The sequence below is a fragment of the Coloeus monedula genome (assembly GCF_965178545.1).
Source record: "Coloeus monedula genome assembly, chromosome: 7".
Taxonomy (NCBI): domain Eukaryota; kingdom Metazoa; phylum Chordata; class Aves; order Passeriformes; family Corvidae; genus Coloeus; species Coloeus monedula.
This window is the reverse complement of record NC_138787.1, coordinates 7,912,627-7,925,335: the sequence shown is the minus strand read 5'-3', so window position 1 is coordinate 7,925,335 and position 12,709 is coordinate 7,912,627. Positions and strand designations below refer to the sequence as shown.

Sequence of the window (12,709 nt, the reverse complement as noted above, 5' to 3'; positions counted from 1 at the left end):
AGTGGTCCTGAGAAAACAAATCCCTGTTTTCCTAAGTTTCAAGTAAATTCATTACGGCTCTATGACTCATGTGGCTTTAATGGCCTTACTGGTTTATTTATTAGAATGCCAAGAGGCAATTTATGTTGTTTACTTAGCTCTCTAGTCACATATTTCAGACTTTTAAATAAGATTCCATTCTTTTAAAATACCTACTTTTAAAAGGGCTATTAAATACTGGAATCTTCTACGAAATTATATTGCTCCAATTTAATATATCTAGCCTTTGCCATGTTACCACAGCATGCAATTGTGAAGAAGTCTTGTTCAATCTTTTTACATCAAATATTATGGCAGTCTACAGGTTCTATCAAAATACACGCAGTGAGTGCTAAAAATCCTTAACACCCTGAGGGACAGATTTTAGTGTAGACTCACTAAAACCTTAAAGATGTGAAAACAGACATGCAACTTGTAAAGTCAACATTAAAACTTTTCATCAGGAGACACTTTGACTCAAAATCTGGAAACAGCATTTTAATCAAGAATTTTAATTTTTTTTGTTAATTTTTGTTTGCTTCTCAGCAGCAGTATGGCAGATCGTCAGCTAAACTACAAAAATACAGCCTCACTCATGAACGCAGCACAGCTAAGCCCAGTCTCCCAAGCAATCCCACAGAGCATTTCCATGCTCCTGTACAATTTCTCACTCACTCTCACTTACCTTGAGAACTCTTACCTTTATTGCCAAGTGTAGTTGCTTCTTTTGCATCCCAGGTTTATCTACCACAAATTATATGTGATCATGTCACTATTTCACAGGGTTGAAGTGTTTCAAAAATCAGATTTATTCTGGCTTTTTCATAGTATTTTAATGTATATAAGGTTGCAAAAACAGGGGAAACCCATTCCTGCATTGCTTACACTGTAGGTAGCTTTAATCTGCCATTATGGTGGCTCTCTTCCACCACAAAAACATTAGCCGAGTATGTACATGAATCATAATGTGAATACTCTAAATATTAATCATGAAGAGGAAAAAAACCTTAGATTTTTAGTCTATCAAGGCCCTTCAAATAGGTTTTGGGGTTTTTTTTCCCCCCAAGAACATATTATCTTTAGAACCTTATCCTATTGCAGTGCACAGGCTAAGGATTTTCTGTCTTCACACTGTCAAGGATTGCTTTATTTAAAACCAATTAAGTTCCTTAAAAAAACCCCAAACTACAAGAACACCAAAATATTTAAAATGCACAATAGTTTCCCAAAGCAAACCAGTTTAGATCCCTAGAGAACTCATTCAGTTATTTTCAGTGAAACATGCTCAAAAATATTCCAATTCTAATACGGTGCAGAAGCTCCAAAAAGCATCTTTTTTTTACTGAATAAAATGCTCACAGAATACAATCATAAAAGAAATAAAACTTGCCACAATTTAAATGTCACACATGGTAAAACCAGAGGTAGCTTTTAGAAGTACTCAAGTTGAACAGAATTTCAGAGTTTCTTTTTGGTCAGAAAAGCTTGTGTGTAGTATGAAGCGTGAAGGGAACTGAATTGATGAAAATTCTAAAGGGTCTGTTCTAAGACTCCGCTTTTGGCAGAGTTCTTATAAGGAGATTAATTTATATAAAGATTATATTAACAGGCATTTAGAAAATATGGATGACTGTCATGCTTTCCAACCAATATTACAATAAAGGCAATTAGCTAAAGCACTTTTGTAACGGCCTAGTACAGCTTCCTTTTGGAAGCCTTTGTCAGATATGCAACCTTGCCAGGTTTTTAATACGGTACAAACTACCAGAAATTAGGATAAATGAACGGAAATTGAAGCTTGCAGCAAGCAGCATCTTGGACAAGGCTCACTGTGAGTTACCTGCTCTGTGTGAGGCAACATTCCTTGCTTCGGGCACACTCCAACAGCTCCAAGAGCTGTGGACTGCAGACGTGGCAAATCTACCTCTTGGCAGCCCTCATGCAATCCTGAGATAGGTATAAAAAGTGATGGGGCAGAACAAGAGAAGTTCTCGCATCAGTAAAGTTTCACAAAAAAAATGCATTGGGACTAAACTGCTTAATGTTGGCACAAGATGGTATTTTTTTCCCTTTTAATTTTCTTCTATACTTCCTTCCTAATTTGTTTCTGCTCCATCTTAATCTTTATTGCAAGGCATAAGCTTTGCTGAAATAAACAGTGGAAAACGTGAGGAAAGAAAAAGAAAGAAAAGAAGAGTCTAAAGGTGAAATCTGCTGACTTCGGTTGCTGTCATTCATACGAGACTTAAAATAAGTTCAGTCCATTCCAGAATCCACTCTAGGAGACGTAACCTGCAGGGTTTGTTATCCCTAACAATATAGAGATTAGATTCTTGGGAAATTTCTTAAACACAAAAGTTTAATTGTATATTCATACATTTGGAAACATTTACCCCATCATACACAAGAATTACATATTCACTCCACGAATCCCACTGCATCTTGTAGTTCCAGAAAGTGTTTTGGTCTGATGAATAAATAAATGTGCAGTTTCTTTAATCTGTGCACCACCACAGGCTGAATGCTGGAGCATCCCAGGAAGGCAGCACATATTACAACCATCAGGCTTTCCCTCGGACAAAACGCTGCCTTGCCCTTCTGAAATAACTGGACAAAACCAGATATTTGAAATCCTGGTCTCTACTTCATTGATGAGAACTGCTAACCAGTGCTTTTCACCAGCTGACAGTGCAACTGATGCCTCAGTCTCTCATCAAGAATTTGTCTATAAAAGAAAGGGGGAAAAGCAGGTTAATTAAGTACCAAAGCTCACTTGCTGCCTTTTAGCTGAAGCTCACCAAACACCTACCAGTAGGGATTTTCAGTTGCATTTTAAAACACATGGCCAGTTATTCTGAGGTTTTTTGTAAGTGTGACTTCTGCATCCTCTAATTTTGGAAAGCAACAACAAATGCCCTAATTGTGAAAATAAGAAAGCTGAGAACCTTCCTGTAATTCTTAACACTTCTCCTGTCTTAAGAGGGTGTTCAAAGGGTGACAATCTCTAGTGACAAGTGAGATACAGTGCAAACAGGAGCTCTGGGTGTTTAAGCAGAGATTTCTCAGGCAGTGACACTCTCCTGCTTTGCAGAAGGGACTCTTTCTGTGAAGCAGAGCTGCTCGGTGAGAATGAGACTGTGCCCCGTCCCACAAATTGAAAATTAATCATCATAATGAAGTCTCAGAGCCAGACCCATTCCTTGGCACGTTCAATCACCTCTGGGATTACACAGCCACGCTTCTGCAAGTGTGAGAATTTCTCCTTCTTTTCTTCCTTTCCATCTGTGAAGCCAGAATGGAATATAATTCCTTTCACCACATGAAGGATTTGATCTTTTCCAATTTGAGCAATTTGATCAATTATATGTTTAGCACAAATCCCATCTGTCACATGGAAAAACAAGAGCCACTTGCAGACTCATCAGAAGTAAAGATGAGTTAGGCCAAGAACATCCTGTAATGATGGTCAGTGATTTATCAAAGGTTAAAAGAACACACAAACTCACCATATTTCAGCTGTTTGACTTCAGAATTCTAACCTCAGCAGCTCATTTACTCAGGTATACCATTATAGGCAGCCAGAACGAAAAAATAGTTTATATCATAGGGAAAAAAAAGGAACATAAAGCAAGGAATACTGCTTCTTGGTGTTAATATAGCTTGGTATGACAGGTCAGGACAGTTGCTGGACAGTGGAACCAAAATCTACTATTACATGTCCAGAAGTGATACAGCCACAGTTAGCAGGTTCAGCAGGGTGATCACAGTTTAAAGAAGAAAAAAAGAGAAAGGGAAAGAAAAGGCATCCAAAGGAAAGAAAAAAGTGTAGACAGAATGGGCAGCATGAAGATGCACTGGTATTTATTTTTGTTGGAGGGCAAATTTACAAGTCAAAAAAGTCTTGGTCATGACTCACTAGCACCGTATCTCTAACCCAGTAGGTGGTGTTACTCTCTCTGAAACAAGACAACTCCCACAACCAACACTGGTGTGGGCAGCAGCAGCATCCCACTCACTCTGACCAGAGCAAGAGCAATCGCCTGGGCTCCTCTGACTGCTCCCAACCAGGTACTTTCAAAGTGTGGAGATGTAGCACAAGGTGTTATTGCGCTGCCTGTGAGAGAACACTGACAGAAGGAGGGAGGAACAGCTGGTGGTTACAGCTCACAGGAGGTGATGACACGTGCTCCTTACCTGCCAGCCCTGCCAGCCCCCATTCCTATGGACTGTTCAAGCTCCATTCACACAAATCCAAGTGCTTAGATGGGTTTTGAACATTAACTTGGAGGACAGTTTTACGAGGGAAGAAATGACCAGATGGTTTTAAGATCAGTTTTCTCTTCTCAAAAGCATCAACACCATCTGCAGCAGCCTGTCCCATTAACACACCTGGGTAAAGAGATTGTTTTCTAAGGCTCAGGAAAACTTCAATTATATCCTTCCCTCCTTAAATAGTCAGTCAGGAGCCAAGTATATCGAGCGGAGAAGTATGGGGGAAAAAAAGGCAAAAAGAAAAGTCAATTAAATTCAGGAAACACTGCAGAGTTACTCCCTAATTATCACTATTATATAGCTGCATATAGAACAGGATTTTTCTCTGCTGATTGCAGATTAGTCCAAACTCAGTAATAGAAGTGATTGGAATCACTCTAGCCTGTCTGAGATCAGATCCCTTCCAAAGGTGACTTTTGACCCATTGCAGCACTAAACCCTCCTTTGCAGCAGGTCCAGCCCAACATTTAAGCACCTCCCCACCCTCCCTTCCAACTGGGCATTTCAGTGAATGAACACTGTGTTCTAGGATGCAATTTATTTAAAAACATTTATTTTAGGCAAAATTAAACAGACATTTGAGATTACATAGAAATACAGTTTCCAATTGGATCACATAAAAATTAAAAATGCACTGTTGTGTAGATTTAAGTATTTTTGTATGTATTGACCAAGTATGTAAGATTCAACCATGCCATTTGCAGTCAACTATCATAAAAATCAGTAACGAAAAAGGTTTCTTAAAATGTGCAAATATTATCGTAGTGTTACCATTGATAATAAATGACCACTAAATAGATGCTTATTATGTAAAGCTTTTTAAAGTACAATAAAAATACAAATTCTATTTGTTAAAAAAGGCCATTCCTATGGCTACTAAACATCCTCATTATACAAATTCAAAAATACTATATGACAAACAAAATTATAAAGACTTTTCTTTATGAAACATATACTATTCTATTTGTTAGTGATTTAATATATTTTTATATATATATTTCTCTATAATACTCTATATTAATGATGACCAAAATACAAGAGAGAGGAAGACTAATGCAATGTAGGATGTTAAGGCCCTGATTCAGCAAGGTACCTGAGGATGTGTCAAACCCAGCAAAGGAATAACCCCATTCTTTTAGTGCACTCCAAAGGTACATGCACAAGTACTTTGTTGAACAAGGCATAAAGATACACATGTGATAACAAATTTGAAAAATGTGTTTTTGGTGTAAACTGTGATGGTTAAGGACAAAACCGTAAGTGATGCCAAAAAATCCTCTTATTAAAAAAAAAAAAAGTAAAAAAGAAAAAACCTGAAAATTTTGGGGGTTTTCCATATTTGTATGTTTTTTGGGGAAAATACTAGAGGTTTGAAAGCTTTTGAATTGAACTAATGATAATAATTTTCTGAGATAGGTTTAAGAGGGTATCTTATTGCTTATGAGAAAGATTAATGAAGAGTATGCATAGACATGTCAGCATTCATCTCACCAGCAGCTGAGAATTTTGATGTGCAGGTATTTCTGTAACAATAACAACCAGTGGGTACAAAGGACTTATTAACTCATAGTGCATTCTTTGCAGAAAGCCTCAAAATTAAAGACATGGAACACTAAAACAGAGGGTAAAAAATAATTCTCAACTGAGCCTGGCTGTAAACACTCAGGTGTTGAAAGTAATTCCAGAACTGAGCCCAGTGCCTGCTTATAGACAAAATTTCATAAGTTCCTAAGTAAATGCAAGACCATAATCTTCCTTTTAAGTTATGGCTAGCATGTAATGGATTCCAAGGTACATACTTTACACTTCAGCTATAAAATAGCAAAATAAAGGGCAGTTAATTTGTCCATTCTGCAATTTAGCAGTTCTAGGCTCATTAAGCACTTATCAGCAGACTAATAACTTGTTAGTTTCTAAAACATGAATGAAGGATGTAAAATCTGGACTGTATAAACCAATGACAATGTATGTACAGCACAGTAACCACACACAGTAATGGAAATCAGTCACACTGCATCGAGATTTACTTTTGAAGCATAGAGTAATGGTTAGTATTTTATGGGTTTTTTTCTTTGCAAATTGAATTTTTTTGTAGTAGATATTAATAATTTTACTGCTTGAATATTAAATAATGCTTTAGAAGCATAATTTAAAAATGCGGCCAGGTAAAGTATAAAGTATTATGTAAAAATCATGCCTGCACATTTGCAGAGAGAGATAGAGAGAGAGAGGGAGGGAGGTATATGTGGCCTTTCTGAAGAACTTCTCCAAGCTAATAGTCATAAAGCATAGTAAACTCAGGCCAAAATGTGAGAGAAAGAAACACAACAGCGTAATTTAATTAATAATTCATAAACAAATACAACTTTTTACATTTGTACAGGGAAAGAGTGAACTAGGTTGGATTTTTACAGAAGCAAGCCTCACAAGAGTTTACATGTTGAAAAAAGCAACTTTTGGCACATGGATAGTATCTGTGAGTACGTGTTCAAAAATAAAAAACCCACTGTGGAGGAATTTCACATTGACTTTCTTGGCATCAGCACCTGCTGTCTAGTGGGTCAAGACAAAATACTGTGCCTTCAAGAGTTAATCCCATTTTGAACCCCTCCTGCAATGAAACAAGACATCATTAGGAAAAAGCCAAGTGAGTTCTGGAGGATTACGGTCTCTTTTTAAAAGCACTTAAATTCAAGCATATCTTTAGGCAGACAAACTGACATAGTACTTCAGCCTGAATTCACAAACACATTATTTGGTCAGCCACTTTTTAATAAGTCTCAGTGGTTAATTTATAAAAGACATTTCCCATACAACAGCATAGCTACAATATGTACATAAAGTTAAGAAAATACTATAGAATAACAACAGTGAATATTCGTGTACATAGATCAACAGAAATCCAAACAAGTTTGATGTGCACCATGTTGTTCCTGAGTAAAATTCAAGAGGATTTATTAGCAGGAAAGATTAGGGCTACATGAGCACAGAGTTTACTATATTTCTATTGAAAAATACAGGTAAGATATGGACATTGTAGCTGATACCAGGTGTCCCCTACGTTCTGTGGTGCCTCAAGAGCAGCCCAACAAGAAGTGCAGGACTACCCCACCTCAGGGGGCTGTTCTGAATTGCTCCCAGTGCAGTTAAACTAACAGGGCTTTACTGCCCACTGCCATCTGAGCTTCACCAAAATGGCAATTAAAATCATACTTGACCTACTGCAAATGAGAAAACTGTGCATTTTAAAGGCACGTAACTCAGTAAAACAAAATACAGTGGTATTTAGCAAGTGCTGTGAGTTGCTTTAAAAGTTCAGACCTAAATACCTGAGTTTACGTGTTGTTACCTGAGTTTTATTTATGTTATTAGTAGAAACACAAAAAAGGTTATAAGCTGGATGCTACCAGCTCCTCCGTGGAGAAGAAATTCATTCTACAAGCACTTTTTTTGTATGGTTTTATACAGGGTTGGCTTGCTAAAGGTACTTAGTTTGCACCAGTCCTAAAGTAATAATTGCACTTTTAATACAGGAAAAAAACTCTTATTTTCATTTCTCTTTTTGCATTAAAAGAAGCTGAATAATTGTGGCTTGACCCTCAAAAGTCACCTGGGAGTCAAGAACATTTCAGACTTTGAAAGTTTAAGCAATTGGAAACAGGGCTCTGACTAGAAATGCCTTGAGAACATCAACTCCACTGGCAGATGTTGCAGTGCTCAGTTCAGTGGGAGAATGCTGATTGTGTGCTATGAAATTAGTAACAGGTCCTTTCACCAAGAAAATATCTTGTAAACAAAATAAATCTTTTTGTAAAACAATCTGTATGGAGATTAGGCACAAACTCAAGTCTTTCCCTCATATGCACAGCAGTACCTCAAGACCACACCTTTTGGGTTTAGAAGGTAAATCCAACGTCAAACCAGCTTAATTTCAAACAAATTCAAATCACAGGCTAAAATTTGAAAAATGTATGAATATCTAATAATGCTGCCAGCTACTGCTATCAGGTGAATAATGTGGAGAAACAGAACAAACTCCTGGCAATAGTTACTAAATGGTCTGTGAATTTCCAAGTAAAAGTTGCTTTATCTTAAAGGCAGATCCATGCCATGAGATGCTGAGCCAGTAGCAGCACTGTGGTGTAAACACTCCCCAACTGTGCTACCCAGTTTGCTCTACCTCGGTGACACAGTGCTGCCAAGGCTCACTAATGTATTTAAGATTTTTCCTTTATTTTTTTTAACTCTGTATTTTCCAAAGGATTAATAGGAAGAACATTCAATACAGAAAGTATTTCAAGCAAACAGTAGCTGAAATTCCAAGTGAAACACATCCTGTTATAAACAGTGTTCATTTACCCAAAGGCTACTATTAATTGATGTAACTGCAGTCAAAGGAGGGCTGCTTACCCGGAAGGAGAATTCAGAGAATTAGCCCTACAGACTGTTACATTTTTAACCCTGCAGTTACAGCATGCCTAGGATGCTAACCTTTTCAAGTATCTGAAGGCTGTTTCCAGTTTTGAGCTTGTAAAGAGATACAACAATAAGGGATTGTTATGGGTGCTTCAACCTGAGGATGCTTGATGAGCTCCAATAGCAGAACAACAGCAGCTGGTGTGACAAGGACACTGACCTTCATCCTGAGCCAGCCAGAGCCCTCACTGAACATCCATCCCATTCCTGTCCTGCATGGTCTTATTTTTATCCTACACATTTAAGTTTGCTGGTGTCTTAAGCAGCTTCACTTCCAATGCCCTTTTTCCAGCAGGCAAAGAGCAAATCAGATGATGCATTTTGGAAGCACACATCTCACTGCTCTTATGCTGAGCATGTCAAGTTTTTTCCACACAAACTGATACTTTGTCACTTAGCACTTTACATGTGTTTGCTATGACTTAACTTAGAACTATTTCCATTTTCTTGAAGAGCCGTGGCCTCCTTGACCTTTCCTTCTGCAGCTTCACTCCAGTCACTTCTCCCCACACCCATTTAGTCCTTCTCAAGCTGTGATATTTTGCATTTAAAACAATTACATTCCCACATATTTGCAATGTGATCAATGCTAATCCATTAAGAGATTGCTGCTCTTTATGGATCATAATTATTGAAAAGTTTTTTAACTTTATTACCAAAATGAACTCCTGTCCTAGCAGAAATCAGCGATGTGGTTGCCAGGGGCTGTTACCAGTTGCGTTCCTGAGAACTGTGGCTCTTGCACATTCCTGTCTGTAACAGGGACATGGCATTTCCATGGTCACTTCTAAGCCACACCAAACCCACGACCATCAATGTCAGATTCTGCAGGTACAAGCAGGCTCAAACTTCCATGATGACCACAAGGTCAAGAAGCCCAACAGCACCGAGAGGACATCAAAGCAATCCAGATGGCTAGCTGGGCATTCCTTTCATTAAAGGAATGTAAAATCCAGATTTTCCCCTCTTGAATATCTAAGTGGAGGACAAGAAGTGTGTAGGAGTATAAATGAAGGAAAGCTGCATCGTTTTAACCAATATTCCTAAAAAATTAATTGCAACCCTCAAACAGGAAAACAAATAATCAGAGTATCTTCACCCAGCAGACTCCCTGTCAAAGTGATTGCAATCAAATTTCCAAAGATGAGGAAAGCACAGACTTCAAATCTCCCACAGCCATCACTATTCCTAATCCCTCAGGTTCTGCACTATAACTCCAAATGCTTAGTTAATTTTTGGAATCTCCAAAACTATACTTGGGCAAAAATATAATTTAAAAATAGAATCCAATCAGCTGCAGTCCAGCAAGCCATGGGAAGGCTTTAGGAGTAGATTCTCCTTTACATGCAGAGTAGAGCTGTTGCTGATGCAGGTAACAGAGCAATAGTTCCATGCTGCAGTTCTCCCAGCAGTGCAGAACACTGAGTGCCACACGTGCTTTTAGGACTTCATATCTACACCTGAGCTGCACAGGGCTCTCCAGCACTCTGCTCCCAGGGGAAGCTGTTCTCTGATTATAACAGAACAGCACATGCCAGCTTTTAACTCTCAGCATCCACAGCTGTAATAGTAATGAAATCAGTTGCAACAACTGAGATTACAAATTATGACTTTTTTTTCTAATAAACTTGACTAATGTGTTAGATAATTTTTTTTAATGACATAGGGAGTCAACTTCCTGCTAAACATTATGTGCTCTCTCTCTATATATACATATATCATGCATTGCTAATTTTAATACACAACACTTAAAATATTTTGCCTTGTCTGAAATTCAGACATTTCAGCTTCTAATAATGTGTGTTCTTAGCATAACTCTGCCTGTTCATTAAAACCCATGTGTGCTATGGCTTCCTGTACACTAAAGGTTCAGGAAACAGAAACTCCTCATGCAGTCAAAAAAATCTCTCTGATTTGCTGATTTTCAGGGAATGCAGAAAAAGGCCACCCCATGGTTCTGGCCAGGAAAGGGAGGAAGAAGGGCTATGAAGGGTGCACCTATATTGTGACTTGCTTTTCTGTGTTCATGTCCTCCTCAAGTAGCTTTTTTTACTTTAAAGGCATTTTAACAAGGACTGAGCAGTTTAGTTACCCTGCTAAGTAATAGTATTGTACTAAGGGATGTGATTGATACCTTATAGAGAGGAGCAGAGCTTGTTTTCACTAGAAACAGCTCAAAAACAATCCCTCTTCCAAAACCAGCCTTTTCTTGGTGTCGAGGATAAAATAATTCTGGTTTAAACCAGTAAGCACTACAAGACAAAGAACTACCACTTTATCAGGAGATAAATTTGCCAAAGTCAACCTTATGGCTCAGAAGTCAACTCACTTATCACTTCACAGTGACTTCACTCAATGAGCTTAAGTCAGTACAAACCCAGCAAAGCAATGACAAATTTACATATCTCTGAGAAGATTATTTAGAGGGCTGAGCATAACTTATTTCAGATGGAAAGACATCAAGCCTACTGACTGCTTCAGGGCATGCAGGGAGAATGGCTTGCAGCTCCTGGAAGCTTTCTGGTATTAACTGCCTTGAGATTTTAATAAATTATAGCAGCTGCTGCTGGTATGACATGATCCAGGGAAACTTCTCCTCACTGCAAGATTTCTGGGAAAATAGACATTCATTTTATTAATGTCTGGATACAGTCAAAATAAAGATGAAAATATGTTTCAGCATAAGGGTGCAGGGAAACAGGAGGTTGGACAGTCATCAGAGAGAGGCCTGAGCTGTAAAAGTCACATCTCGGCACATGTTTGAGTTTTAAGCTCTCCAAAAAGATCAACAGCGATTGGACTGAGAAATGGAATAGACTGCTTAAGTGTGAAATTTGGATCCTCAGTGAAGTTTAAAAATAAGAGTGTTCCCCTAGAGGCCAGGGAACTTTATCTGATCTCGTTAAGTTCAGAATACGGGATGCAAAGGCAAAGCACCCACACTCAAGCATTTATTCTCCAGTGCCTCTTCTGTGCTGTGCTCTTCTCTCCCACTTTGTTCACAAATCCCCTCCAGCACACGGCTAGATCAGGACAGCTTTGCTGCATATGGGGTGCGTGTGCTGAGGCATCTCATGTTCCACACAAGAAACAGCGTAAGAGAGTCTGAAGTGGGCCACTCCAATCAGGCTGTCACATCTTTGCTTGCCATCCTCACTGTACAGTGAGCTGTATTCAGTACCCTCTCGGAGGAAGTTTACTCCTGGAACTATTTTATGGGTGTCTGTATAAAACCTACCTTTACAGATTTAATGGAATATATAATTACTGTAACTCAGGCTGTACTTCCATAATGCAAAAACGACAAGACTCCTTCACTTTGCATTTCAGAGAAGAAGAGAGGCCCACATTTCTCTTCCATGTTTCTTAATGTTGGATTTCCAGAGCATATTGAAAATTCTGTGCTCTCACCTTCCTCACAGGTTGTGTCTAACAACTGTTGAGTCTAGCACAGTTTCTTCTGCTTGTTGAAAGGTTTAACTCATCATGTGCAAATAAAGACTTGCTCACAAATGTGATTGAGCTAACACAATCATGTACCAAAGGTATTGCTTAAACCATTTCACTAGTGACAACCTAGTAATGTCAACTGCAGGTTTCACAAGTGCACATGGAAAACAAAGTGAAAACATAGCAGTGAAAACAAAGGCTTAGTATTAGCACCTGCCAAGACAGACTGAAGAAAACTACCATCAGCTGTCCCTAACTTAGAGATCGTAGGCCCCTAAAAATGAAAATTGCCCTGACTCAGAGTTCTATATATAAAACATAAATCTTAAAAGTTTTTATGTATAAACACATATACTATAAACACATATCTATATAAAAATAGAAACACAAGACAAACACATGCACATTTCAATTGTAAATGCTTTAAATACCATTAGTAAAATATGATATACCAACCATCGCTGACGCTGTGCACCCAGGAAAGCACAAGAAG

General features: G+C 38.2%; 1 protein-coding gene across 4 annotated transcripts in view; it reads right to left on the bottom strand.

Annotated features, from left to right (window-relative positions):
• Positions 1–4,936: 4,936 nt before the first annotated feature.
• GULP1 (GULP PTB domain containing engulfment adaptor 1) overlaps positions 4,937–12,709 on the bottom strand; it is a 151,216-nt gene continuing 143,443 nt past the window's right edge. For all 4 annotated transcript variants that reach the window (XM_082285495.1, XM_082285497.1, XM_082285498.1 and 1 more), the window contains one exon: positions 4,937–6,901. In XM_082285495.1, the coding sequence (XP_082141621.1) occupies positions 6,830–6,901 (72 nt within the window). In that variant the 3' untranslated portion in view covers positions 4,937–6,829. The remainder of the gene's footprint in view (positions 6,902–12,709) is intronic.